The sequence below is a fragment of the Mobula birostris genome, chromosome 3 (genome assembly GCF_030028105.1).
Source record: "Mobula birostris isolate sMobBir1 chromosome 3, sMobBir1.hap1, whole genome shotgun sequence".
NCBI classification, from domain to species: Eukaryota; Metazoa; Chordata; class Chondrichthyes; order Myliobatiformes; family Myliobatidae; genus Mobula; species Mobula birostris.
In genome coordinates, this window is record NC_092372.1 from 3,798,963 (window position 1) to 3,823,643 (window position 24,681).

At 45.7% G+C, this 24,681-nt stretch overlaps 1 protein-coding gene across 1 annotated transcript in view; it reads right to left on the reverse strand.

Annotated features, from left to right (window-relative positions):
- The window catches only part of LOC140194870 (lipoxygenase homology domain-containing protein 1-like), a 351,891-nt gene that overhangs the window by 138,463 nt on the left and 188,747 nt on the right, over nt 1-24,681 (reverse strand). Inside the window, exons 20-24 of the mRNA XM_072252157.1 lie at nt 20,608-20,768; nt 20,166-20,242; nt 16,750-16,946; nt 5,721-5,913; nt 1,663-1,823 (exon numbers count right to left, since the gene is read on the reverse strand). Coding sequence (XP_072108258.1) covers nt 1,663-1,823; nt 5,721-5,913; nt 16,750-16,946; nt 20,166-20,242; nt 20,608-20,768 — 789 coding nt within the window. The remainder of the gene's footprint in view (nt 1-1,662; nt 1,824-5,720; nt 5,914-16,749; nt 16,947-20,165; nt 20,243-20,607; nt 20,769-24,681) is intronic.

The following is a 24,681-nucleotide window of genomic DNA, read 5'->3' on the forward strand; positions in this document are numbered from 1 at the left end:
TGCACTAGAGATTAACTCTGTCTGTTTGCAGCACTGAGAACCTATGGGAATCTGGGAATTGCTCGTGTAACCACGTCTCAGTGAAACACGTAGCACTGCGTTCCCGATATTCATTCTCGGCCTCATGAGTATTGCTAGTTCCTCCATTTTATTTGCCAGCGATCTTACGTTCCCCATAATGATAGACGGGTCTCATAAAGCAACAGAGGAGTTAGAGTTCCGTCAGACAGACACCAGGAAGAGTGAAGGTATTATTTCTGAATTCTGATTAAAATATAACTATGCACCCAATGCCATCCGTTTTCCCAGCTGTTCACTCACTCCAGTCTGGAGCAGCCTACAATGAGCCCACAATCAGGCTGGGGGGAGCAATACCTCATATTCTGTCTGGGTAGCCTCCAACCTGATGGAGTGATCATTCATTTCTCTAACTTCCAGTAATTTCTCCACCTCCCCCCTTCTCTCTTTTTCCATTTTCTATTCTGGTTACCCTCTCAACCCTCCTCCTCTCCTCACCTGCCTATCATCTCCCCCGGTACCTCTCCTCCTCCTCTTTCACCCATGGTCCACTCTCCACTCCTAACAGGTTCGTTCTTCTTCAGCCTTTACCTTTCCCACTCATCACCTCCCCTGGTACCTCTCCTCCTTCCCTTTCTCCCACGGTCCACTCTCCTCTCCTATCAGGTTCCTTCTTCTCCATCCTTTTGCCTTTCCCACCCATCGCCTCCCAGCTTCTCACTTCATCCCCCTCCATCAGCCACTCTCCGTCTGTCCCCCTCACCTGGTCTCACCCATCACCTTCCAGCTTGTACTCCTTCCCCTCCCCCACCTTCTTCCCCCTCCCTTTCTGGTCCCGATGAAGGGTCTTGAGCCGAAACATCGACTGCTTATTCCCCTCCATAGATACTGCCTGACCTGCTGAGTTCCTCCAGCATCTTGTGCATTTGCTCTGGATTCCCAGCATCTGCAGATCCTCGTGTTCACTTTTTGTCAAAGTTCAAAGTAAATTTGTCATCGAAGTACGTATATCTCACCCAGAGACTCCTTTTCTTGCGGGCATTCACAGTAAATACTGAGAAACACAATAGAATCAATGATAGACCGGACTCAACAGGATGGACAAACAACATGCAAAGGACACAAACTGGGCAAATACAAAAATAAATAATAAATAAATAAACAATAAATATTGAGAACGTGAGATGACGAGTCCTTGAAAGTGAGTCCATAGGTTGTGGGAACAGTTCAGTGTTGGGTTGAGTGAAGTTATCCCCTTTGGCTCAAGAACCTGATGGTTGAGGGGTAATAACTGTCCCTGAACCTGGTGGTGTGGATCCTGAGGCTCCTATACCTCCTTCCTGATGGTTGAGGGGTAATAACTGTCCCTGAACCTGGTGGTGTGGGTCCTGAGGCTCCTGTACCTCCTTCCTGAAGGCAGCAGTGAGAAGAGAGCATGAACTGGGTGGTGGGGGTCCCAGATGACGGATGAATTCTGAGATTAGACTGTTTAATTATTCCTGAACCTGGTGGTGTGGGTCCTGATCCCAACCCTGCTTGATGTAACATCCACCCTCTCCTCCCCGCCTCCCCAGGAACAATCCCCTGGCCCCCTCCCCTCCCCTCCCAGACCCTCTCCTTCAGTCTCCCTGTTTCCAAGCCTACCTTAAACACTTCTGTTTCTCCTCGGACAAAATTGTCTGAGCGACTGTGGAGGCGGATTAATTCAGTCTTCCCGAGTTTTCCGTACATCTGGATGAAGACTTTAGCATCAGTACCGGCTCCAGTGACATCCCCCGTGCACACCTCCACTTCGTAGTTTATCACTGGCCAGAAACACAAGCAATTGAAGTTAAATACACTAAAGGTCCACACCGAGGTGGGACACAGAGTGCAGAGCAGCCATGTCTTCATGTAGGGTAAACCTACTTGTGTTCCTACTCCAGCACTTTCCTCAGATTCCCTTACAGCACAAAAACACAGAAAAATCTGCACTGCATACAGTTCTGGTTGCCCCATGAGGTTTTGGAGAGAGTGCAGAAGAGGTTCATCAGGAATGCTGCCTGGATGAGAGGGCATGTGCTATAACGAGAGGCTGGACAAACTTGATTTGTTTTCTCCGGAGCGGCAGAAGCTGAGGGGAGATCTGATAGAGGTTTATAAGATTATGAGAGGCGTAGACAGAGTAGACAGGCAGTATCTGTTTCCCAGGGTTGAAATTTCTAATACCAGAGGGCATGCATTTAAGGTGAGAAGGGGAAAGTGCAAAGGAGATGTGAGGGGCAAGTTTTTTTTACACAGAATGGTGGGTGACTGGAATGTGCTGCCTGGGGTGGTGGTGGGGGCAGATACATGAGAGACTTTTGAGGGATGTTTAGGTTGGCAGATGAATGTGAGAAAAATACAAGGATATGAATATTGTGTAGGTAGAAGAGATTAGTTTAGAGGCAATTTGATTGTTAATGTAATTGGTTCAGCACAACAATGTGGGCCAAAGGACCTGTTCCTGTGTGTACTGCTCCATGTTCTAAGTTCTAACTCTGAATTTATTGTGACCACAATACAATAAGACACAGGAGCAGAATTAGGCCATTTGGCCCATCAAGTCTGCTCTGCCATTCAATCATGGCTGATCCTTTTATCCCATCCTCAGTTCCACTCTCCAGCCTTCCCCACATAACCTTTGATGCTGTGGCCAATCAAGAATCTATCGAGCTCAGCCTTAAATACACCCAATGACCTGGCCTCCATAGTTGCCTATGGTGATAAATTCCACAAATTCACCACTCTCTGGCTAAAGAAATTTCACTGCATCTCTGTTTTAAATGGACACCCCTCTATCCTGAGGCTGTGCCCTCTTGTCCTAGACTGCCCCACCATGGGAAACATCCTTTCCACATCTAATCTGTCTAGGCCTTTCAACATTTCAAAGGTTTCCATGAGATCCCCCCTCATCCTTCTAAATTCCAGCGAGTACAGACCCAGAACCATCAAACATTTAGACAATAGACAATAGACAATAGGTGCAGAGGTAGACCATTCAGCCCTTCGAGCCTGCACCACCATTCTGAGATCATGGCTGATCACCTACTATCAATACCCGGTTCCTGCCTTGTCCCCATAACCCTTGATTCCCCTATCCATAAGATACCTATCTAGCTCCTTCTTGAAAGCATCCAGAGAATTGGCCTCCACTGCCTTCTGAGGCAACGCGTTCCACACCTCCACAAATCTCTGGAAGAAGAAGTTCCCCCTCAACTCTGTCCTAAATGACCTACCCCTTATTCTTAAACCATGCCCTCTGGTACTGGACTCTCCCAGCATCTGGAACATATTTCCTGCCTCTATCTTGTCCAATCCCTTAATAATCTTATATGTCTCAATCAGATCCCCCCTCAATCTCCTTAAATCCAGCGTGTACAAGCCCAGTCTCTCTAACCTCTCTGCGTAAGACAGTCCGGACATCCCAGGAATTAACCTAGTGAACCTACGCTGCACCTCCTCCACAGCCAGGATGTCCTTCCTTAACCCTGGAGACCAAAACTGCACACAATACTCCAGGTGTGGTCTCACCAGGGCCCTGTACAAATGCAAAAGGATTTCCTTGCTCTTGTACTCAATTCCCTTTGTAATAAAGGCCAACATTCCATTAGCCTTCTTCACTGCCTGCTGCACTTGCTCATTCACCTTCAGAGACTGATGAACAAGTACTCTAAGTACTCCATTTCGTATAATAACCCTTTCATTCCCAGAATCATCCTTGTGAACCTCCTCTGAACTCTCCCCAATGCCAGCACATCTTTTCTTAGATAAGGAGACCAAAACTGTTCACAATACTCAAGGTGAGGCCTCACCAGTGCCTTATAAAGCCTCAGCATCACATCCCTGCTCTTGTATTCTAGACCTCTTGAAATGAATGCTAACATTGCACTTGCCTTCCTCACCACCGACTCAACCTGCAAGTTAACCAAGTCCCAAGTCCCTCTGCATCTCAGATTTTTGGATATTCTCCCCATTTAGAAAATAGTCTGCACATTTATTTCTACAACCAAAGTGCATGGTCATGCATTTTTGAACATTATATTTCATTTGCCACATTCTTGCCCATTCTCCTAATCTGTCTAAGTCCTTCTGCATCCTACCTGTTTCCTCAACACTACCTGCCCCTCTACCAATCTTCATATCATCTGCAAACTTGGCAACAAAGCCACCTATTCCATAATCTAAATCATGTATGTACAGTATAAAAAGAAGTGGTCCCAACACCAACCCCGTGGAACACCACTAGTCACTGGCGGCCAACCAGACAAGGAACATTTTATTCCCACTTGCTACTTCCTATCAATCAGCCAATGCTCTAACTATGTCAGTAACTTTCCTGTAATACCATGGGCTCTTAACTTGGTAAGCAGCCTTATGTGTGGCATCTTGTCAAAGGCCTTCTGAAAGTCCAAATATACAACATCCACTGCATCCCCTTTATCCATCCTACTTGTAATCTCCTCAAAGAATTCCAACAGGTTCGTCAGGCAAGATTTTCTCTTCCGGAAACCATGCTGAACCATGAGCTATCTTGTCCTGTGTCAGTGTGATGTTAAATGGGAAGCTGAGAAAGACTGAGGTTTTGGGTATGAAGTGAGCAGTTTGTTTGATTCGCACTGTGGGAACGAGAGGATTTCAGGGGCTTAAGTCAAGCCGCTCTCAGTGATCACAGACACACCTTGAGCAGCTCAGTCAGCACGATGTTAGTACAGCTCAAGGCGTCAGAGTTCAGAGTTGAATTCTGACATCGTCTGTAAAGAGTCTGTATGTCCTCCCTGTGGAATGTTTGGTTTCCTCTGGGTCTCCAATTTACCCTTCAGTCCCTAGTCATAGTCATACTTTATTGATCCTGGAGGAACTTGGTTTTTGTTACAGTTGCACCATAAATAATTAAATAGTAATATGTAAATTATGCCAGTAAATTATGAAATAAGTCCAGGACCAGCCTATTGGATCAGGGTGTCTGACCCTCCAAGGGAGGAGTTGTAAAGTTTGATGGCCACAGGCAGGAATAACTTCCTATAATGCTCTGTGTTGCATCTCGGTGGAATGAGTCTCTGGCTGAATGTACCCCTGTATCCACCCAGTACATTATGTAGTGGATGGGAGACATTGACCAAGATGGCACGCAACTTGGACAGCACTCTTTTCAGACACCACCGTCAGAGAGTCCAGTTCCATCCCCACAACATCACTGGCCTTACGAATGAGTTTGTTGATTCTGTTGGTGTCTGCTACCCCAGCATACAACAGCAAACATGATCGCACTGGCCACCACAGACTCGTAGAACATCCTCAGCATCGTCCGGCAGATGTTAAAGGACCTCAGTCTCCTCAGGAAATAGAGACGGCTCTGACCCTTCTTGTAGACAGCCTCAGTGTTCTTTGACCAGTCCAGTTTATTGTCAATTCATATCCCCAGGTATTTGTAATCCTCCAACATGTCCACACTGACATTCTGGTTAGTAAGTTAATAGGTCATTGTAAATTGTCCTGTGATTAAACTGGGGTCAAAGCGGGGGCGGCTGGGTGGTGGGGCTCGAAGGGCCTGTTTCACACTGTATCTCAATAAATAAATAAACAAACAACTAAAGAGCAAGGATGGAGGAATACCTTCTTGCAGCAAACTCAGAGGAGAGGAGCATCCTCAATTTAAATCTTATGCTGGTGTGCTTGCTTACATTTTTCAATCTCCGTGATCTCACTGGGGTATATCTCGATCTCCGTCTTGCCATCTGCTTCGTCCTTGCAGAGCCACCGGTGAGCCGGGAACATGTATTCCTTTCCGTGGGCCGGAACCTTAATCCGAACGTTGTCCAGGAACCAGCCAGCTCGTAGTCCTGCATTATCATGTCCAATTAGCAGACGCTTTAGCTGTGGACACGAGGAGTCAGCATCAGTTTTGGAAACATTTCTACACAGGCTCAAACCCAAAGGTATAAAGGCTGAAGTTTGGTTACTGGGTGACCATAATATGTGCCGTAAGTTAAGGAGAGAGAAAGAGGAAGAGGGAGAGAGGAAAAACAACAGAGAAACAGGCCCTTCTGTCCACCGGGACCATATCCCTCCATACCCCTCCCATCCCTGTACCTATCCAAACCTCTCTTAAATGTTGACATTGAACTGGCATCCACCACTTGTGCCAGCAGCTCATTCCACACTCTCACCACTAAGTGAAGAAATTCCCCTCATGTTCCCTTTAAACATTTCACCTTTAACTCATGAACTCTAGTTGTAGTCTCACCCAAACACAGTGGAAAAAGCCTGCTTGCGTTTACCCTATCCATATTCCTCATAATTCGGTATACCTCAAATCAATTCTCTCCTTAATCTTCTACATTCTAGGGAATAAGGTCCGAACCTATTCAGTCTTTCTCTATAACTCAGGTCTCAAGTCCTGGCAACACCCTTGTAAAATTTTCTCTGTACTCTTTCAATTTTATTTACATCTTTCTTGTAGGTAGGTGACCAAAACTACACACAATACTCCAAATTAGGCTTCACCAACATTTTATGCAATTTCAACATAACATCCCAACTCCTGTACTCAATACATTGATTTATGAAGGGGAAAATGCCACAAGCTTTCTTTACGACCCTATCTATCTGTGATGCCACTTTCAAGGAATTATGGACATGTATTCCCAGATCGCTCTGTTCTACCACACTCCGCATTGCCCTACCATTCACTGTGTAAGAACTATACTTTATACTTTATTGTCACCAAACAATTGGTACTAGAATGTACAATCATCACAGCGATATTTGATTCTGTGTTTCACACTCCCTGGTTACAAATATTAAATATTAAAAATAGTTAAAATTAGTAAATATTAAAAATTTAAATTATACATCATAAATAGAAAATAGGAAAATGGGAAGTAAGGTAGTGCAAAAAAACCGAGAGGCAGGTCCGGATATTTGGAGGTTACGGCCCAGATCCGGGTCAGGATCCGTTCAGCAGTCTTATCACAGTTGGAAAGAAGCTGTTCCCAAATCCGGCCGTATGAGTCTTCAAGCTCCTGAACCTTCTCCCGCAGGGAAGAGGGTCGAAAAGTCTGTTGGCTGGGTGGGTCGTGTCCTTGATTATCCTGGCAGCACTGCTCCGACAGCGTGCAGTGTAAAGTGAGTCCACGGACGGAAGATTGGTTTGTGTGATGTGCTGCGCTGTGTTCATGATCTTCTGCAGCTTCTTCCGGTCTTGGACAGGACAATTTCCATACCAGGTTGTGATGCACCCTAGAAGAATGCTTTCTACGGTGCATCTATAAAAATTAGTGAGGGTTTAGGGGACAGGCCAAATTTCTTCAGTTTTTTCAGGAAGTAAAGGCACTGGTGGGCCTTCTTGGCAGTGGACTTTGCATGGTTGGACCAAGTCAGGTCATTTGTGATACTGACCCCGAGGAACTTAAAGCTTTTCACTTGTTCCACTTGCACACCACCGATGTAAATTGGGTCGTGCGGTCCGCTACTCCTTCTGAGGTCAACAGCCAATTCCTTTGTCTTGCTGACATTGAGGGATAGGTTATTGTCTTCACACCATGCCACCAGGTTCTTAATTTCCTCTCTGTACTCAAACTCATCATTACCCGAGATACGACCTACAATTGTTGTGTCATCAGCAAACTTATATATTGAGTTCGATGGAAACTTGGCTACACAATCATGGGTGTACAGTGAGTACAGCAGGGGGCTGCGTACACAGCCTTGTGGGGCAGCGGTGCGCAGAGTGATTGTAGAGGAGAGCTTGTCCCCTATTTTTACAGCCTGGGTCCTGTCTGTGAGGAAGTTGAAGATCCAGCTGCAGATCTGAGTGCTAAGGCCCAGGTTCCGGAGCTTAGGAATCAGTTTATTTGGAATGATGGTATTAAAGGCAGAGCTGTAGTCAATGAAAAGGAGACTTACGTATGCGTCTTTATTCTCCAGGTGTTCTGAGGAATGTAGGGCCAGAGAGATGGCATCCTGGTTGGTCCTCCCAAAGTGCAAGACCTCACGTCTGTCTGCATTAAATTCCTTCTGTCATTTTTCCAGCTGGTGCAGATCTCACAGCAAGTCTTTGCTCATCTTCCTTGCTGTCCACTACACCTCCAATCTTCTTGTCATCAGCAAATTTGCTGATCCAGTTAACCACCTTATCATCCAGATCATTGATGTAGATGACAAACAACAAACAGACCCAGTGCTGATCCTCGTGACAATCCACTAGTCACAGGCCTCCAGTCAGAGGGGCAATGCTCTAATACCTCTCTCTGGCTTCTCCTGCAAAGCCAGGGTCTATTCCAATTTACTAATTCATCTTCAATGCCAAGCGATGGAACTTTTTTGACCGGCATCCCATGTGAGATCTTGTCAAATGCCTTGCTTCAAACCATGTAGACAGCATCCACTGCCTTGACTTCATCAACTTTCCCGCTAACTTCCTTGAAAAACTCTATAAGTTTGGTTAGACATGACCTACCATGCATAAAGCCCTTTCCCTAATCAGTCCCAGTCTATCCAAGTACTTATACTGTATATCCAGTTTTCAGAATACCTTCCAATAACTTTCCCACTACTGATGTCAGGCTCACTGGACTATAATTTCCTGGCTAATTCTTCGAGTCTTTCTTAAACAACAGAACAATATTAGATGTCCCCCAATCATTTGGCACCTCACATGGTGAAGGATGTTTTAAATATCTTTACTCAGTCCCCGGCAATTTCTGCACTAGCTTCCTGCAGGGCTTGAGGGAAGACATTGTCAGGCCACAGGGGTTTATCCACCCTAATTTGCCCCAAGACAACAAACGCCTCCACATTGCCACCTCCCTGGCTCTTCACTCAACTGGACAGCAAAGGTGTTACATCAGGATGCTCTTTATCGACTGCAGCTCACCATTCAATACCACCATCGTCTCAAAACTAATCAATAAGCTCCAAGACCTTGGAGCTTCCTGTGTAATTAGATCCTCAATTTCCTCACTTGTGGACCCCAGTCAGTTCAGATTGGCAACAACATCTCCCCCACAATCTCCATTAGCACAAGGCTGCTTAGTCCCCTGCTCTACTCACTTTACACTTATAACCATGTGGCTAAACACAGTTCCAATGTCATATTCAAATTTACTGACGACAGCACTGTCAGAGGCCAAATCAATGGTGGTGATAAATGGTACCAGAACAATAACCTCTAACTCAATGTCAGCTAGACCAGGGAACTGACTGCAGACTTCGGGAGAGGGACACCAGAGATCCAAGAGACAGTCTTCACTGGGGGATCAGAGGTGGAGAGGGTCAGCTACTTTAAATTCCTCAGTGTTATTATTTCAGAGGACCTGTTCTGGGCTCAGCACACAAGGGCAATAACGAAGTAGACACGGTAGCATCTCTACTTCGTTAGGGGTTTGCAAAGGTAAAGATGCAATACGAAAGTAAGCTAGCCAATAATATTAAAGAGGCTACCAAAAGTTTCTTCAGATACATAAAGTGTAAAAGAGAGCCAAGAGTGGATTTCGGACTGCTGGGAAACGATGCTGGAGAGGTAGCAATGGAGGACAACAAAACAGTGGATGAATTGCTTTGTATCAGTTTTCACTGTGGAAGACACAAGGAAGATGGTGGAAATTCCAGGTGTGGGGCATGAAGTGTGTTAAGTTACCATAACCAGAGAGAAGGCTCTTGGGAAACCGAAAGGTCTGCAGGTCGATGTCACCTGGACCAGATGGTGTACACCCCAGAGTTCTGAAAGAAGTGGCTAAAGAGATTGTGGAGGCATTAGTAATGATCTTTCGAGAATCACTAGATTCTGGAATGGTTCTGGAAGACTGGAAAATTGTAAATGTCACTCCACTCTTCAAAAAGGGAGAGATGCAGAAGAAAGAAAACTATAGGCCAGTTGGTCTGACCGCAGTGGTAGAGAAGATGTTGGAGCCGATTATTAAGGATGAGGTCTCAGGGTACTTGGAGGCACATGATAAAATAGGCTGTAACATGGTTTCCTCGAGGGAAAATCTTTGCTTACAAATCTGTTGCAATTCTTTGAAGAAATAACAAGAAGCAGGATAGACAAAGGAGAATCAGTTGATGTTATGTATTTGGATTTTCAAAAGGCCTTTGACAAGTTGCCACACATGAGGCTGCTAAGCAAGCTATGAGCCCATAGCATTGCAGGAAAGATTCTAGCATGGATAAAGCAGTGGCTTTTAAAAACGCAAACAACAGGAATTCTGCAGATGCTGGAAATTCAAGCAACACACATCAAAGTTGCTGGTGAATGCAGCAGGCCAGGCAGCATCTCTAGGAAGAGGTACAGTCGACGTTTCAGGCCGAGACCCTTCGTCAGGACTGATTGACAGGAGGCAAAGAGTGGGAATAAAGGGAGCCTTTTCTGACTGGCTGCCGGTGACTAGTGGTGTTCCACAGGGGTCTGTGATGGCATCAATTCTGTTTACGTTATATGTCAATCATTTGGATGATGGAATTGATGGCTTTGTTGCACAGTTTGCTGATGATATGAAGATGGGGCAGGTAATTTTGAGGAAGAAGAGAGACTACAGAAGGACTTAGACAGATTAGAAGAATGGGCAAAGAAGTGGCAAATGGAATATGGTTTTGGGAAATGAATGGTCATGCACTTTGGTAGGAGAAATGTAAGGTTTGACTATTTTCTAAATAGAGAGAAAATACAAAAAAAACTGAGGCACAATGTGACTTGTGCAGGATTCCCTAAAGATTAATTTGCAGGTTGAGTCTGTGGTGAGGAAGGCAAATGCAATGTAAGCATTAATTTCAAGAGGACTAGAATATAAAAGCAAGGATGTAATGTTGAAACTTTATAAAGTACTGGTGAGGCCTCACTTGGAGTATTGAGAGCAGGTTCGGGCCCCCTATCTTAGAAGGGATGTGCTGAAACTGGAGAGGGTTCAAAAGAGATTCATGAAAATGATTCCAGGATTGAATGGCTCGTCACATGAAGAGTGTTTGATGGCTCTGGGTTTGTATTCACTAGAATTCAGAAGAATGAGGGATGACCTCATGGAAACCTATTGAATGGTGAAAGGAATTGATAGAGTGGATGTGGAGAGGATGTTTCCTATGGTGGAAGAGCTAGGACCAGCAGACACAGCCTTAGAATAGAGAAGCATCCTTTTTGGAATGGCGATGAGGAGGAATTTCTTTAGCCAGAGAGTGGTGAATCTGTGGAATTCTTTGCCACAGGCCGCCGTGGAGGCCAAGTCTTTATGTATATTTAAGGCAGAGGTTGAAATATTCTGGATTGGTCAGGACATGAAGGGGTATAGGAAAAAGGCAGGAAATGATAGGGACTGAGAGGACCCTTGGATCAGCCATGTTGAAATGGCAGAGCAGACTCGATGGGCCAAATGGCCCAATTCTGCTCCTATATCTTATGGTCTTATGGGCTAAAACTCTCACCCTTTCACCCATAAACTATGACCTCTGGTTGTAGTTCCTCCCAACCTCAGTGAAAAAATCTATCCCATCTATATCCCTCCTCTCGGTCTTCCACCTTCTAAAGAATACAGTCCTCACCTACTCAACCTTTCCTTATAACTCAGGTCCTTCAGACCTGGTTACACCCTTGTGAATTTGCTCTGTGCTATTTCAACCTTTTATATATCTTTCCTGTGGGTAGGTGACCAAAACTGCAAACACCTCCAAATTAGGCCTCACCAATGTCTTATACAACTTCGAAACAACATTCCATCTCCTGTACTCAATACATTGATTTATGAAAGCCAGTGTGCCAAAAGGTTTCTTTATGACCCTAACTACCCGTGACAGCACTTTCAATGAATTATGGATCTGTATTCCCAGATCCCTTTGTACTACCACACTCCTCAGTATTCTATGGTTCACTGTGTAAGACCTACCTTGGTTGGTCCTACTGAAGTGCAAAACTGCACATCAAAGTTGCTGGTGAACGCAGCAGGCCAGGCAGCATCTGTAGGAAGAGGTGCAGTCGACGTTTCAGGCCGAGACCCTTCGTCAGGACTAACTGAAGGAAGAGTGAGTAAGGGACTTTTATATATTGGCTAGACCCGACGCAGACTGGGAGACCGCTTTGCTGAACATCTACGCTCTGTCCGCCAGAGAAAGCAGGATCTCCCAGTGGCCACACATTTTAATTCCACATCCCATTCCCATTCTGACATGTCTATCCACGGCCTCCTCTACTGTAAAGATGAAGCCACAATCAGGTTGGAGGAACAACACCTTATATTCCGTCTGGGTAGCCTCCAACCTGATGGCATGAACATCGACTTCTCATGAACATAACTTCTGCTAGGCCCCACCTCCCCCTCGTACCCCATCTGTTACTTATTTTTATGCACACATTCTTTCTCTCACTCTCCTTTTTCTCCCTCTGTCCCTCTGAATATACCTCTTGCCCATCCTCTGGGTCCCCCCCATCCCTCCTTGTCTTTCTTCCCGGACCTCCTGTCCCATGATCCTCTCGTATCCCCTTTTGCCTATCACCTGTCCAGCTCTTGGCTCCATCCCTCCCCCTCCTGTCTTCTCCTATCATTTTGGTCTTCCCCTCCCCCTCCAACTTTCAAATCCCTTACTCACTCTTCCTTCAGTTAGTCCTGACGAAGGGTCTCGGCCTGAAACGTCGACTGCACCTCTTCCTAGAGATGCTGCCTGGCCTGCTGCGTTCACCAGCAACTTCGATGTGTGTTGCTTGAATTTCCAGCATCTGCAGAATTCCTGTTGTTTGCAAAACTGCACAGTTGTCTGCATTAAGTTCCATCTGCCATTTTTCAGACCATTTTTCCAGCTGATGCAGACCCCTCTGCAGGCCACGATCACCTTCCTCACTGTCCACTCTTGGTGACATCAGCAAATTTGCTGATCCAGTTAACCACATTATCATCCAGATCATTGACATAGATGACAAACAACATCAGACCCAGCACTGATCCCTGTGGCACACCACTAGTCACAGGCCTCCAGTCAGAGAGGCAACCCTCTACTCTCACAAAGCCAATCTGCTCTCAGGATGAGACCTTTCATTCCAAAATTAATGAGATGTTCTCCTTCTTCCAAGAAATGGGTTTTCCTTCCTCCACCACTAAAGCTGCCCTCACCCTCATCTTTTCCACTTCACGCACATCTGCCCTCACCCCATCCTCCTGCCACCTCACCAGGGATAGGGTTTCCCTTGTCCTCACCTACCACCCCAGTAGCCACACCTGTTACTTCTGCCATCTCCAATGGGATACCACCACCAAGCACATCTTTCCCTCCCTCCCCCACTTTATGCTTTCCACAGGGACCACTGCCTATGCGACTCCCTCGTCCATTCGTCGCTCCCCACTGATCTCCCTCCTGGCACTTATCCTTGCAAGCAGAACAAGTGGTACACCTGCCCCTACACCTCCTCCCTCACTACCATTTGTGGCCCCAAACAGTCCTGCAGGTGAGACGACACTTCACCTGTTGGGGTCATGTGTTCGGTGCTCCTGGTGTGGCCTCCTGTGTACCGATGAGACCCAACGTAGATTGGGAGACCGCTTCACTGAGCATCTATGCTCTGTCTGCCAGAAAAAGTGGAATCTCCCAGTGGCCACCATTTGAATTCCACTTCCCATTTCCATTCTGACATGTCAATCCATGGCCTCCTCTACTGTCACAATGAGGCCACTTTCAGGTTGGAGAAGCAGCATCTTATCCATCTGGGTAGCCTCCAACCTGATGGCATGAACTTTCAGCAATTCCCTCCTCCCCTCAGCATTTCTATTCCCATTCCCCTCTCTCACCTTACCTGCCCACTACCTCCCTCTGGTGCTTCCCACCCCCCCCATGGTCTTCGACCCTCTCCTGTCAAGCTCCCCCTTCTCCAGCCCTTTGTCTCTTTTGTCACTTCCCACCCCCTTCCTTCACCTCTCCGCCTCTCCCAGTTCTCCTATCACCTTCCTCCCCTCGCCCCACATTCTTGCTATAACCTCTCATCTTGTTTTTCTAGTCCGAATGAAGGGTCTGGGCCCGAAACATCAACCGTACTCTTTTCCATAGATGCTGCCTGGCCTGCATTTTGTGTGTGTTGCTATAACTTCCCGGTTTCTGCTTAGAGTCTTTTTTTAAACAGCGGAACAACATTTGCCATCCTCCAATCCTCTGGTACCTCTCCGGAGATTTAAATATCTCTGCTAGGGCTCCAGCAGTTTCTCCAGTTACGTCCCGTATGGTCTGAGGGAACACCTTGTCAGGCCCTGGGGATTTATCCACCCTGATTTGCCTTAGGATAGCAAACACCTCCTCCTCTACAATCTGTACAGGGTCCATGAAGTTGATGCCACTTTGCCTCACTTCTATAGACTCTGTATCCATCTTCCGAGTAAATACAGATGCAAAGAATTAATCTAAAACCTCCCCCATCTGTTTTGACTCCACACATGAATTACCATTCTGATCTTCTAGAGGACCAGTTTTTTACTTAACAATTCTTTTCCTCTTACCATATCTGTAGAATCCCTTAGCATTCTCCTTCACCTTGTCTGGTTGAGCAACTTCACGCCTTCTTTTAGCCCTCCTGCTTTCTTTCTTAAATGTTCTTTTGTATTTCTTACAGTCCATAAGCACCCCATTTGTTCCTACCTGCTTATACCTGCTGAACCAGGTCCTCAATATCTCTTGAAAACCAAGGTTCCCTTTGTAGGGCATTTTGGATCTCCCCCTCCCCCTCCAACTTTCAAATCTCTTACTCACTCTTCCTTCAGTTAGTCTTGACGAAGGGTCTCGGCCTGAAACGTCGACTGTACCTCTTCCTAGAGATGCTGCCTGGCCTGCTGCGTTCACCAGCAACTTTGATGTGTGTTGCTTGAATTTCCAGCATCTGCAGAATTCCTGTTGTTCCCTACACTTGTTATCTAGGCCTGAAACACTGACTGTTTATTCCCCTCCATGAATCCTGCCTGGCCTCCTGATTCCTCCAGTGTTTTGTGTGTGTTGCTCTAGATTTAGAAGCGATTCATTAGAAGAATCGCTTGTGTGTGTGCTTGTTGGCTCGAAGTTCAGCAACTGGTCCAGCAGGACACAAAGTGCGTCCACCACACCACTGTCTTCAGGCTGAACTAGCAGAAAGGAAAGTAGGGAGTCCTTGTACATTGATAGAGCTAACAGTTTCCTGGAGTTTTCATTGAGTTACTTCAGGCAAAAGAATCTGAAGGTTATGAGCACAAACACAGGAGATTCTGCAGATGCTGGAAATCCAGAGCAACACACAAAATGCTGGATGAACTCAGCAGGTCAGGCAGCATCTATGGAAATGAATAAACAGCCAACGTTTCAGACTGAGACCGCTTGTCAGGACATAAACAGAAATCATGAATATAACTTGGGGTTAGTGTATTATTGTCAGAGGTACCAAGAGTGAGTGAGCAGATTCTTTTGTATACCCATCATACAGATCAGATCATTACACAGTGCATTGAGGCAGAACAGGGTAAGACAAGAACAATTGTTACAGCTACAGACAAAGTACAGTTCAGGTAGACAATACAACGTAAGATGATGACAAGCTAGATTATGAAGATGTCCATCTTACTGTACTAGGGAATCATTCAAATGTTTATTTAGACATACAGCATGGAACTGGGCCTTCCTAGCTTTGAGCTGTGCCACCTAACACAGCTACACACCCTACCGATTTATCTAACGAGGATGTCATGAACAGAGCAAAAACAAAAAGAGAAATAATGTATGAGATCATGAAAAGGCAACGTAACTTTATTGGACATGTGATTAGGAAAGAGGAGTTAGAATGCACAGTAATTATGGGAAAGATTGAAGGGAAGAAAGCAAGAGGAGGACAAAGATAAATGATGATGGAGACAGCAGCCAGAGAACTGGAAAGGAATACCAATGAATTGATCCAATTGACCCAAAACAGAAGTGTGTGGGCCATGGCAGTCAAAGCTCAAACTGGACACGGAACCTGATGATGATGATGGGAAGTCTGGACAGAATCCCTAGGGGACATGCTGTTTCTACAATGACCTGAGTTGCGTTGACAACTCTGCGGTTTCTCGTGGTCACACGCAGAGCTGTCCGCACCACTCTCTGCAGAGTCCCGCAATTGAGGGAGGTACAGTTCTCATACCAGGCAGTGATGCAGCCAGTCAGGATGCTCTCAATTGTGCCCCTGTAGAAAGTTCTCAGGATTTGGGCCTTCTTCAAACTTCTTCTGAGGTTGCCAAATTTCTTTAGCTTCCTCAGGAAGTGGAAGCATTGGTGAGCTTTTTTGGCCATGACATAAAAGGAACAGACTATTGGTGATGCTCACTGAACGTGAAGCTATCAACCTGAACGTCGTTGATGTAGACAGGAGTGTGTGCACCACCCCCTTCCGGAAGTTAATGGGCAGCTCTTTTGTTTTGTTGACACTGAGGGAAAAGGTTGTTGCCATGACACCATGTCAGTAGGCTCTCTATCTCCTTCCTGTACTCCGATTCGTCATTATCTGAGATACAGCCCACTACGGTGTATCAGCTGCAAACTAACAGATGGATTGAGAACAGCTTCCTGTACAGACACCACTCTGGCCAGATTCTGGAGGGGGCCGAGGACACAACCATGTGGGGAATGAGTGTTGAGGATAATCATGGTGGAGGGGTTGCTGTCTAAATTACTGAATATGGTTTGTTGGCAATGGATAACTTCAGCGTATGGAATACGTTGGACAATGGTTCACCAGAAGGATGTACTTACTGTTCCAATGTCCATTGTGTCTATGATGAAAACGTCCACCTGTCCCTGTTCAAAGTAATTTCCCAGGTCGTTGTCAGAGGTGACGAGGGGCTGTTTGCTGGTGTCTCCCTTCTCTCCGTACAGCTTGATGAAAACTTTGGAATCACTGCTGGCTCCGGACACATTCCCAGTCTTCACCATGACATGGTAGCAGATATCTGAAATGTTGACGAGAGCTGGAGACTAACAGAAGGACAATATGCAGGTTCACAGGAGACCAGAGACTGTCTGTGACACCGCCTGTCTCATGGCCAAGTGCTTGCTAGACTCCTGGCACCAGCTCAAAGCTGGATAAAGACCAAATGGCAATGATTCCCTTCATCTGAACTTAGAAACTACAAATAAGACCATAAGATTGAGGAGCAGAATTAGGCCCTCGTCCTAGTCTCAACTACCAGTGGAAACAACTTTCCTGCTTCTATCTTATCCATCCCTTTCATAATTTTGTATGTTACTATAAGATCTCCTCTAATTCTTCTGAATCCCAGGCGACTCAATCTCTCCTCATAGTCTAACCCTCCCATCTCTGGAATCAACCTGGTGAACCTCCTCTGCACTGCCTCCAAAGCCAGTATATCCTTCCTCAAGTATGGAGACCAGAACTGCACACAGTACTCCAGGTGTGGCCTCACCAGTACCCTGTACAGTTGCAGCATAACCTCCCTGCTCTTGAATTCAATCACTCTAGTGATGAAGGCCAACATTCCATTTGCCTTCTTGATAGCCTGCTACACCTGCAAACCAACCTTTTGTGATTCATGCACAAGCACTCTCAAGTCCTTCTGCACAGCAGCATGCTGCAATTTTTTACCACTTAAATAATAATCTGATCTTCCATTTTTCCTTCTAAAGTAGATAACCTCGCATTAACTAACATTGCACTCCATCTGCCAGACCCTTGCCCACTCACTTAACCTATCTATATCTCTCTGCAGACTCTCCGTATCTTCTGCACAATTTGCTTTTCCACTCAATTTAGTATCATCAGCAAGCTTAGATACACTACATTTAGTCCCCTCTTCCAAATTGTTAATGTACATCGTGAGCTGTTGTGGGCCCAGCACCAATTCCTGTGGTGCACTGCTCTCCACTGATAGCTAAACAGAGTAACACCCATGAATCCCAACTCTCTGCTTTCTATTAGTTAACCAATCCTCTATCCAAGCCAATATATCACTCCCAACTCTATGCATCCTTATCTTATGGATAAGTCTTTTATGTACCATCTTATCGAACGCCTTCTGGAAATCCAAGGAAATAACGTCCATCTGCTCCCCTCTACCCACTGCACTTGGTAAATCCTCAAAGAACTCCAGTAAGTTTGTCATACAGGACCAGCCTTTGCTGAATCCATGCTGCGTCTGCCTGATGGATCATTTTTTTCCAGATGCCTCGTTATTTCTTCTTTAATGATAGCTTCAAGCATTTTCCTCAACTACAGATGTTAAACTGACTTGCCTACAGTTACTTGCCTTTTGTCCACATCCTTCTTTGAACAGTGGCATGACACTTGCCATCTTCCAATCAGCCAGGACTTGCTCAGAGGCCAGAAAATTTTGGTAAATTATCACCAAAACCTCTGCTGTAACTTCTGCCATTTCTTTCAGTGCCCTGGGATGCATTCCATCCCTTTTTTAATCTTTTTCTTTTACTTTATCTTTATCCACACTTCTCTTTTTTACTTTATCCATACTTCTGCAATCTGTTGAACCCACCCGCCCCCCTACTATTAAAGCCCTATCCACAGCCCCAGTTATGTGATTCGTTAGAATCCAGGTCCCAACATGGTTCAGGTGGAGCCTGTCCTAATAGAACAGCTCCCTCCTTCCCCAATATTGGTAACAATTTCCCATCCATTCAAACTCACTTCTCCCACCCCAATCCTTCAGCCATGCATTTAACTCTCTAATCTTCTTGACCCTACGCCAATTTGCACGTGGCTCAGGTAGTAATCCAGAGATTACGACCTTTTTGTTTCTGCTTTTTAATTTAGCCCCTCGCTGCTCAAATTCTCTCAGCAGAACTTCTTTCCTCGTTCTACCCATGTCATTGGTACCCACATGGACCACAACAACTGGATCTTTCCCCTTCCACTGTAAATTCCTCTGCAGGTCAGATGAGTTGTCCCCAACCCGGGCACCAGGCAGGCAACACAGCCTTCGGGACACTCTATCATTGCGACAGAGAATTCTGTCTATTCCCCTGACTATACGATCCCCAATTACCACTACATTTCCCTTCTTTCCCCCCTCTTGAATGGCTCCCTGGGCTACGGTGCTACAGTTAGGTTGTCTATCCTTCATATGGCCCCCACTCTCATCCGCACAGGGAATGAGAATCTCAGACCTGTTGGACAAACGCAGGGGCTGACGCTGCTCCAGCACTGTCTCTTGGATCCCACTACCCGCCTCACTTGCAGTCACACCCTCTTGTCCCTGACCACAGACCGAATTTAAGGCAGCTAATCTCATGAATGTGACTACCTCCTGAAACAGAGAATTCCCCTCCCTGATGTGCTGCAGTGTTTTCAGCAGTCTGATATCCACTCCCACCACCTCTCTTTCACACTTCATGTATCTGAAGAAACCTCCTGACTGACTGTAGTCATCAGGGACACTAGAGGCCTCCCTCCCTTCCCACATCCTGCAAGAGAAGCATTTCACTATCCTGCCAGTCACTCCTATTGTCCTAGCCGAGCAGACATAAAGAGAATGAAAAAAATTTCAGCTTTTCTTTCCTTTGCTTTCCCTGAGTGAAGCCTCAAAGAGTTGAAGCCTCAAGATCACCACTCCGACTCTGTCCACTCAGACGATGGCTGCTGTACCCGCCCCTGCCTTCCTTTAGTTTCTTCTTGCTACTCAAACACCGAATGGCTGCTGGTCAAAGCTCTTCTTTGCTGTGCTGACCTGCTGCTGTCTTTGGGTGATCTGAGCGAAGTCCCATCCTGATGTCTGGATTGGCCACTGGTTAAAGCTCTTTTCTCCCCGGCATTATCGTAAATTTTATCTCTACTCTTTCAATCCTATCAATAGGTTTGGTAGGTGGTCAGAACTGCACACAGTACTCCAAATTAGGCCTCACTAGAGCCTTGTACATCTTCAACATAGCATCCCAAGTCCTGTACTCAATATGCTGATTTATGAGGTCAATATACCAAAAACTTTCTTTACAATCTTCTCTTCTGGGGACCAGCATCTGAAAAGGACATGTTTATTAAACAAAAATTCCCCACTCAGGTGGCATTATCCTTTGAGAAAGATAGCGTCTTAAAATCTCACTGCTCCGTCAAATCTCGGCTCCATGCTCTAATGATCATGCCTTTTCATTATAGATTTGCCTTTCTCAATTTTGTAAAGTTCAGAAAAATCCATTCTTACTTTTCAGCATCTGTGCATCTCCATATGGAACGAGTTCACGGACAATCTGCCCATCGTCTTCGCTCTTGTCCAGCCACCTGGGGATCAATGAACATTCTCATCTCACTGTTTACTCTTTCCGTCACCCAACTCTCAACACACACAGACATACACACTCAGAGAAATAGAAACAACACACACACACACACAGAAATAGAAACACACACACAGACACACACACACACACAGACACACAAATGTACAGACACACAACACACTCACACACACACACAGACATGCAACACACACACACAACACACTCACACATACAGACACACAACACACACACACACACACACACACACACACACACACACACACACGTGTTCACAGACACCTCCCACCCCGTACAGCCACGTACACACGGCCCGATTCACAGTAATGGTCTGTGAAGAAGAACCACCTGTAACAGGGGAATTCCACAGCTTGCGACTCGGGAGCACCTTCTTCCTTCACGACCACCTTGTCAAGGAACCAGCCGCAGCTCCCACCTCTACCGTCGTGTCCAATCCTCACCCTCATCACCTTCTTCAGACTTACAGCCTCAATGACAAATTCATCTGCCTGGGTACAGAGAGCAGACCAAGACACTGAAGGTGGCATCACTGAGACCAGAATCTGGGTCTGATAGGGTGCAGGGACTGTCTGAGACTGCTGTCAGCAGAGAGACACCCATATCCACTGCTCGCTCCAGGAGAGGAGGTTTACCAGCATGCTGCCCGGGTCAGAGAACATGTCTTATGAGGATAGGTTGGGCAAACTAGGGCTTTTCTCTTTGGAGTGGCGGTCCATAACAGGTGACGATAGAGGCATTGATCGAGTGGACAACCAGCTCCTTTTGCCTGGACAGATATGGCTAACATGAGGAGGCATTATTTTAAGGTGACTGGAGGAAAGTACAGGAACTGATCACAGGTATATCAGAAACCTCTGTAGATAGAGCTTTGACCAGCGCTGGAAGTTTTGGAGGTGGGAGGGGGGACTTCAATAAGTTCCATAACCCGAGGATAAAACACAGGAGCAAGTTGCAGCAACCTAATAGAGCTTTGACCAGCAGTCAGTCGGTGTCTGGGATTGATTAGTAACAGCAAGTTAAAGGAAGGCGGGGCAAACAGAGCAGCAGTCGTCTGAGCGGACATAATCAGAGTAGTGATCTCGAGGCTTCAGTCAGAGAAAGCAAAGGAAAGAAAAGCTCAAGTTTTTTCATTCTCTTCTTTATATCTGCTGAGCTGGGACAGTAGAGATGCCAGGCTGGAGAGTAAATGCTCCTCCTGCGGAATGTGGGAAGGGAGATCTCCAGTGTCCCTGAAGACTACAACTGCAAGAAGTGCATCCAACTGCAGCTTCTAACATTCTGTGTTAAGGAGTTGGAGCTGAAACTGGATGAATTCCGGATTATTCAGGAGGCTGAGGGGGTGATAGATCAGACATGTAGAGAGGTAGTTACACCCAAGGTGCAGGACACAGGAAACAGGGTGACAGTCAAGAAGGGGAAAGGGGTTAAGGAGCCAGTACAGAGTACCCATGGCCATCCCCCTCAGCAACAGGTATTGTCACTTTGGATGCCGTTGGAGGGGGAAATGACTTAACAGAGGAAACTAACAGTGGTCGAGCCTCTGGCACTCAGTCTAACTCCGTTAGTCAGAAGGGACAGGGGCAGAAGAGGCACACTGCAGTGAGAGGAGATTCATTAGTTCGGGGAACGGACAGAAGGTTCTGTGAGCGAGAATGAGATTCCCGGATGTTATGTTGTCTCCTGGGCGCCAGGGTCAGGAACATCTCGAATCCAGTCCTCTGCATTCTTAAGTGGGAGGGTGAACAGCCAGAGGTCATGGTCCAAGCAGGTACCAATAACATGGGTAGAGCAAGTGATGAGGTTCTGCAAAGGGAATTCAGTGTTAGGTGCTAAGTTAAAGGGCAGGACCTCCAGGGTTGTGATCTCAGGATTGCTACCCATGCCAAGTGCTAGTGAGGCCTGAACTCAGAAGATTATACAGTTTAACACATCAGAATCAGGTTTATTATCACCGGCATGTGATGTGAAAATTGTTAACTTAGCAGCAGCAGTTCAATGCAATACTTAATCTAACAGAGAAAAAAAAGAAAATAATAATAAATAAAATAAAAATAATAATATATTAGCAAGTAAATCAATTACAGTATACATATATTAAATAGATTAAAAACGTGCAAAGATCAGAAATACTGTATATTTAAAAAAAATTGAGGTAGTGTCCAAGGGTTCAATGTCCATTTAGGAATCGGATGGCAGAGGGGAAGAAGCTGTTCCTGAATCGCTGAGTGTGTGCCTTCAGGCTTCTGTACCTCCTACCTGATGGTAACAGTGAGAAAAGGACATGCCCTGAGTGCTGGAGGTCCTTAACAATGGACACTGTCTTTCTGAGTCACTGCTCCCTGAAGATGCCCTGAGTACTTTGTAGGCTAGTACCCAAGATGGAGCTGACTAGATTTACAACCTTCTGCAGCTTCTTTCGGTCCTGTGCAGTAGCCCCTCCGTACCAGACAGTGATGCAGCCTGTCAGAATACTCTCCACGGTACATCTATAGAAGATTTTGAGTGTATTTGTTGACATTCCAAACCTCTTCAAACTCTTAATAAAGTGTAGCCACTGTCTTGCCTTCTTTATAACTACATCGATATGTTGGGAACAGGTTAGATGGCTCAGGAGGGAGAGCATAAGATTTTTGGATTACTGGGCTCTCTTCTTGGGAAGTTGGGACCTGTACAAGGGGACAATTTGCACCTGAACTGGAGGGGGACTAATATCCTAGCAGGAAGCTTTGTTAATGCTGCTTGGTCGGATTTAAACTAGAGTTGCAGGGGATGGGAATCAGAGTGCCAGAACAGTTAGTGGAGGGAGATGTTGGTAAGACTTCAGACTTAGTCAAGAATTAAGGCTGAGCATGGTGCGACTAGTGTCCGGAGCTGTGTATATTTCAATTTAAGAAGTATCACAGAAAAGGTGGATAATAGTGCTGAAGATGAGGTAGCTGGTTTGCAAACAGAGGCAATCTGTAGTGAGGAGAGGCCGTTGATAGGGCAAAATTGCAGTCAACAGGATGAATTGCAATGATAAAGGTGGACAAAATCGAAAGGGGTGAATACAGGACTGAAGGAATTGTATCCGAATGCATGCAGTATATGGATTAAGGTAGATGAACTTGCAGTACAGCTGCAGATTGGCAGGTATGATGTTGGCATCACTGAATCATGGCTGAAAGAAGTTTATAGCTAGGAGCTTAATGTCCAAGGATACACATTGTATCTAAAGGACAGGCAGGAAGGCAGAGGGGGCGGTATTGCTCTGTTGGTAAAAAAAAATGAAATCAAATCATTAGAAAGAGGTGACAGGGTCGGAAGATGTTGAATCATTGTAGATAGAGCTAAGGAACTGCAAAGGTAAAAAGACCCTGATGAGGGTTGGATAGAGACCCCCAAACAGTAGTAAGGATGTGGTCTACATATTACAACAGGAGATAGAAAATACACGCCAAAAGGGCAATGTTACAATAATCATGAGGGATTTCAATATAGAAACATAGAAAACCTACAGCACAATACAGGCCCTTCGGCCCACAAAGCTGTGCTGAACATGTCCTTACCTGAGAAATTACCTAGGGTTACCCATAGCCCTCTATTTTTCTGAGAGAAAAATGCATGTAGATTAGGAAAATCAGGTTGGTGTAAGATTCCAGGAGGGGTATTTCTAGAGTGCCTACGAGATGGGCTTTTAGAGCAGCTTGTGGTTGAGCCTTTTCTCCTTGGAGTGACGGAGGATGAGAGGTGACCTGATAGAGGTGTGTAAGATGATGAGAGGCATTAGGTATATCAGAGGCTGGATAGTCAGAGGCTTTTTCCCAGGGCTAACATGAGAGGGCACAGGTTTAAGGTGCTTGGAAGTAGATGTCAGGGGTAAGTTTTTTATGCAGAGAGTGGTGAGGGTGTGGAATGGGCTGCTGGCGATGGTGGTGGAGGTGGGTTCGATAGGGTCTTTTAAGAGACTCCTGGATAGGTACATGGAGCTCAGAAAAATAGAGGCTATGGGTAAGCCTGGTAATTTCTAAAGTAAGTACATGTTTGGCACAAAATTGTGCTGTAGGTCTTCTGTGTTTCTATGCGCCTACTGGAGGATCAGCTATTTTGGATTGGGTGTTGTGCAATGAACCAGAATTGATTACAGAGCTTAATGTAAATGAACCTTTAGGAGCCAGTGATCATAATATGACAACTCACTGTGAAATTTGAGAAGGGGATGCTTAAGTCAGATGTATCAGCATTACAGTGGAGTAAAGGGAATTACAGAGACATGAGAGAGGAGTTGGCCAGAATTAATTGGAAAAGAACATTGACAGGGATGACCGCAGAGCACCAACAGCTGGAATTTCTGGAAGCAACTTGGAAGGCACAGGATATATACATCCCAAAGAGGAAGAAGTATTATAAAGGAATGACGAT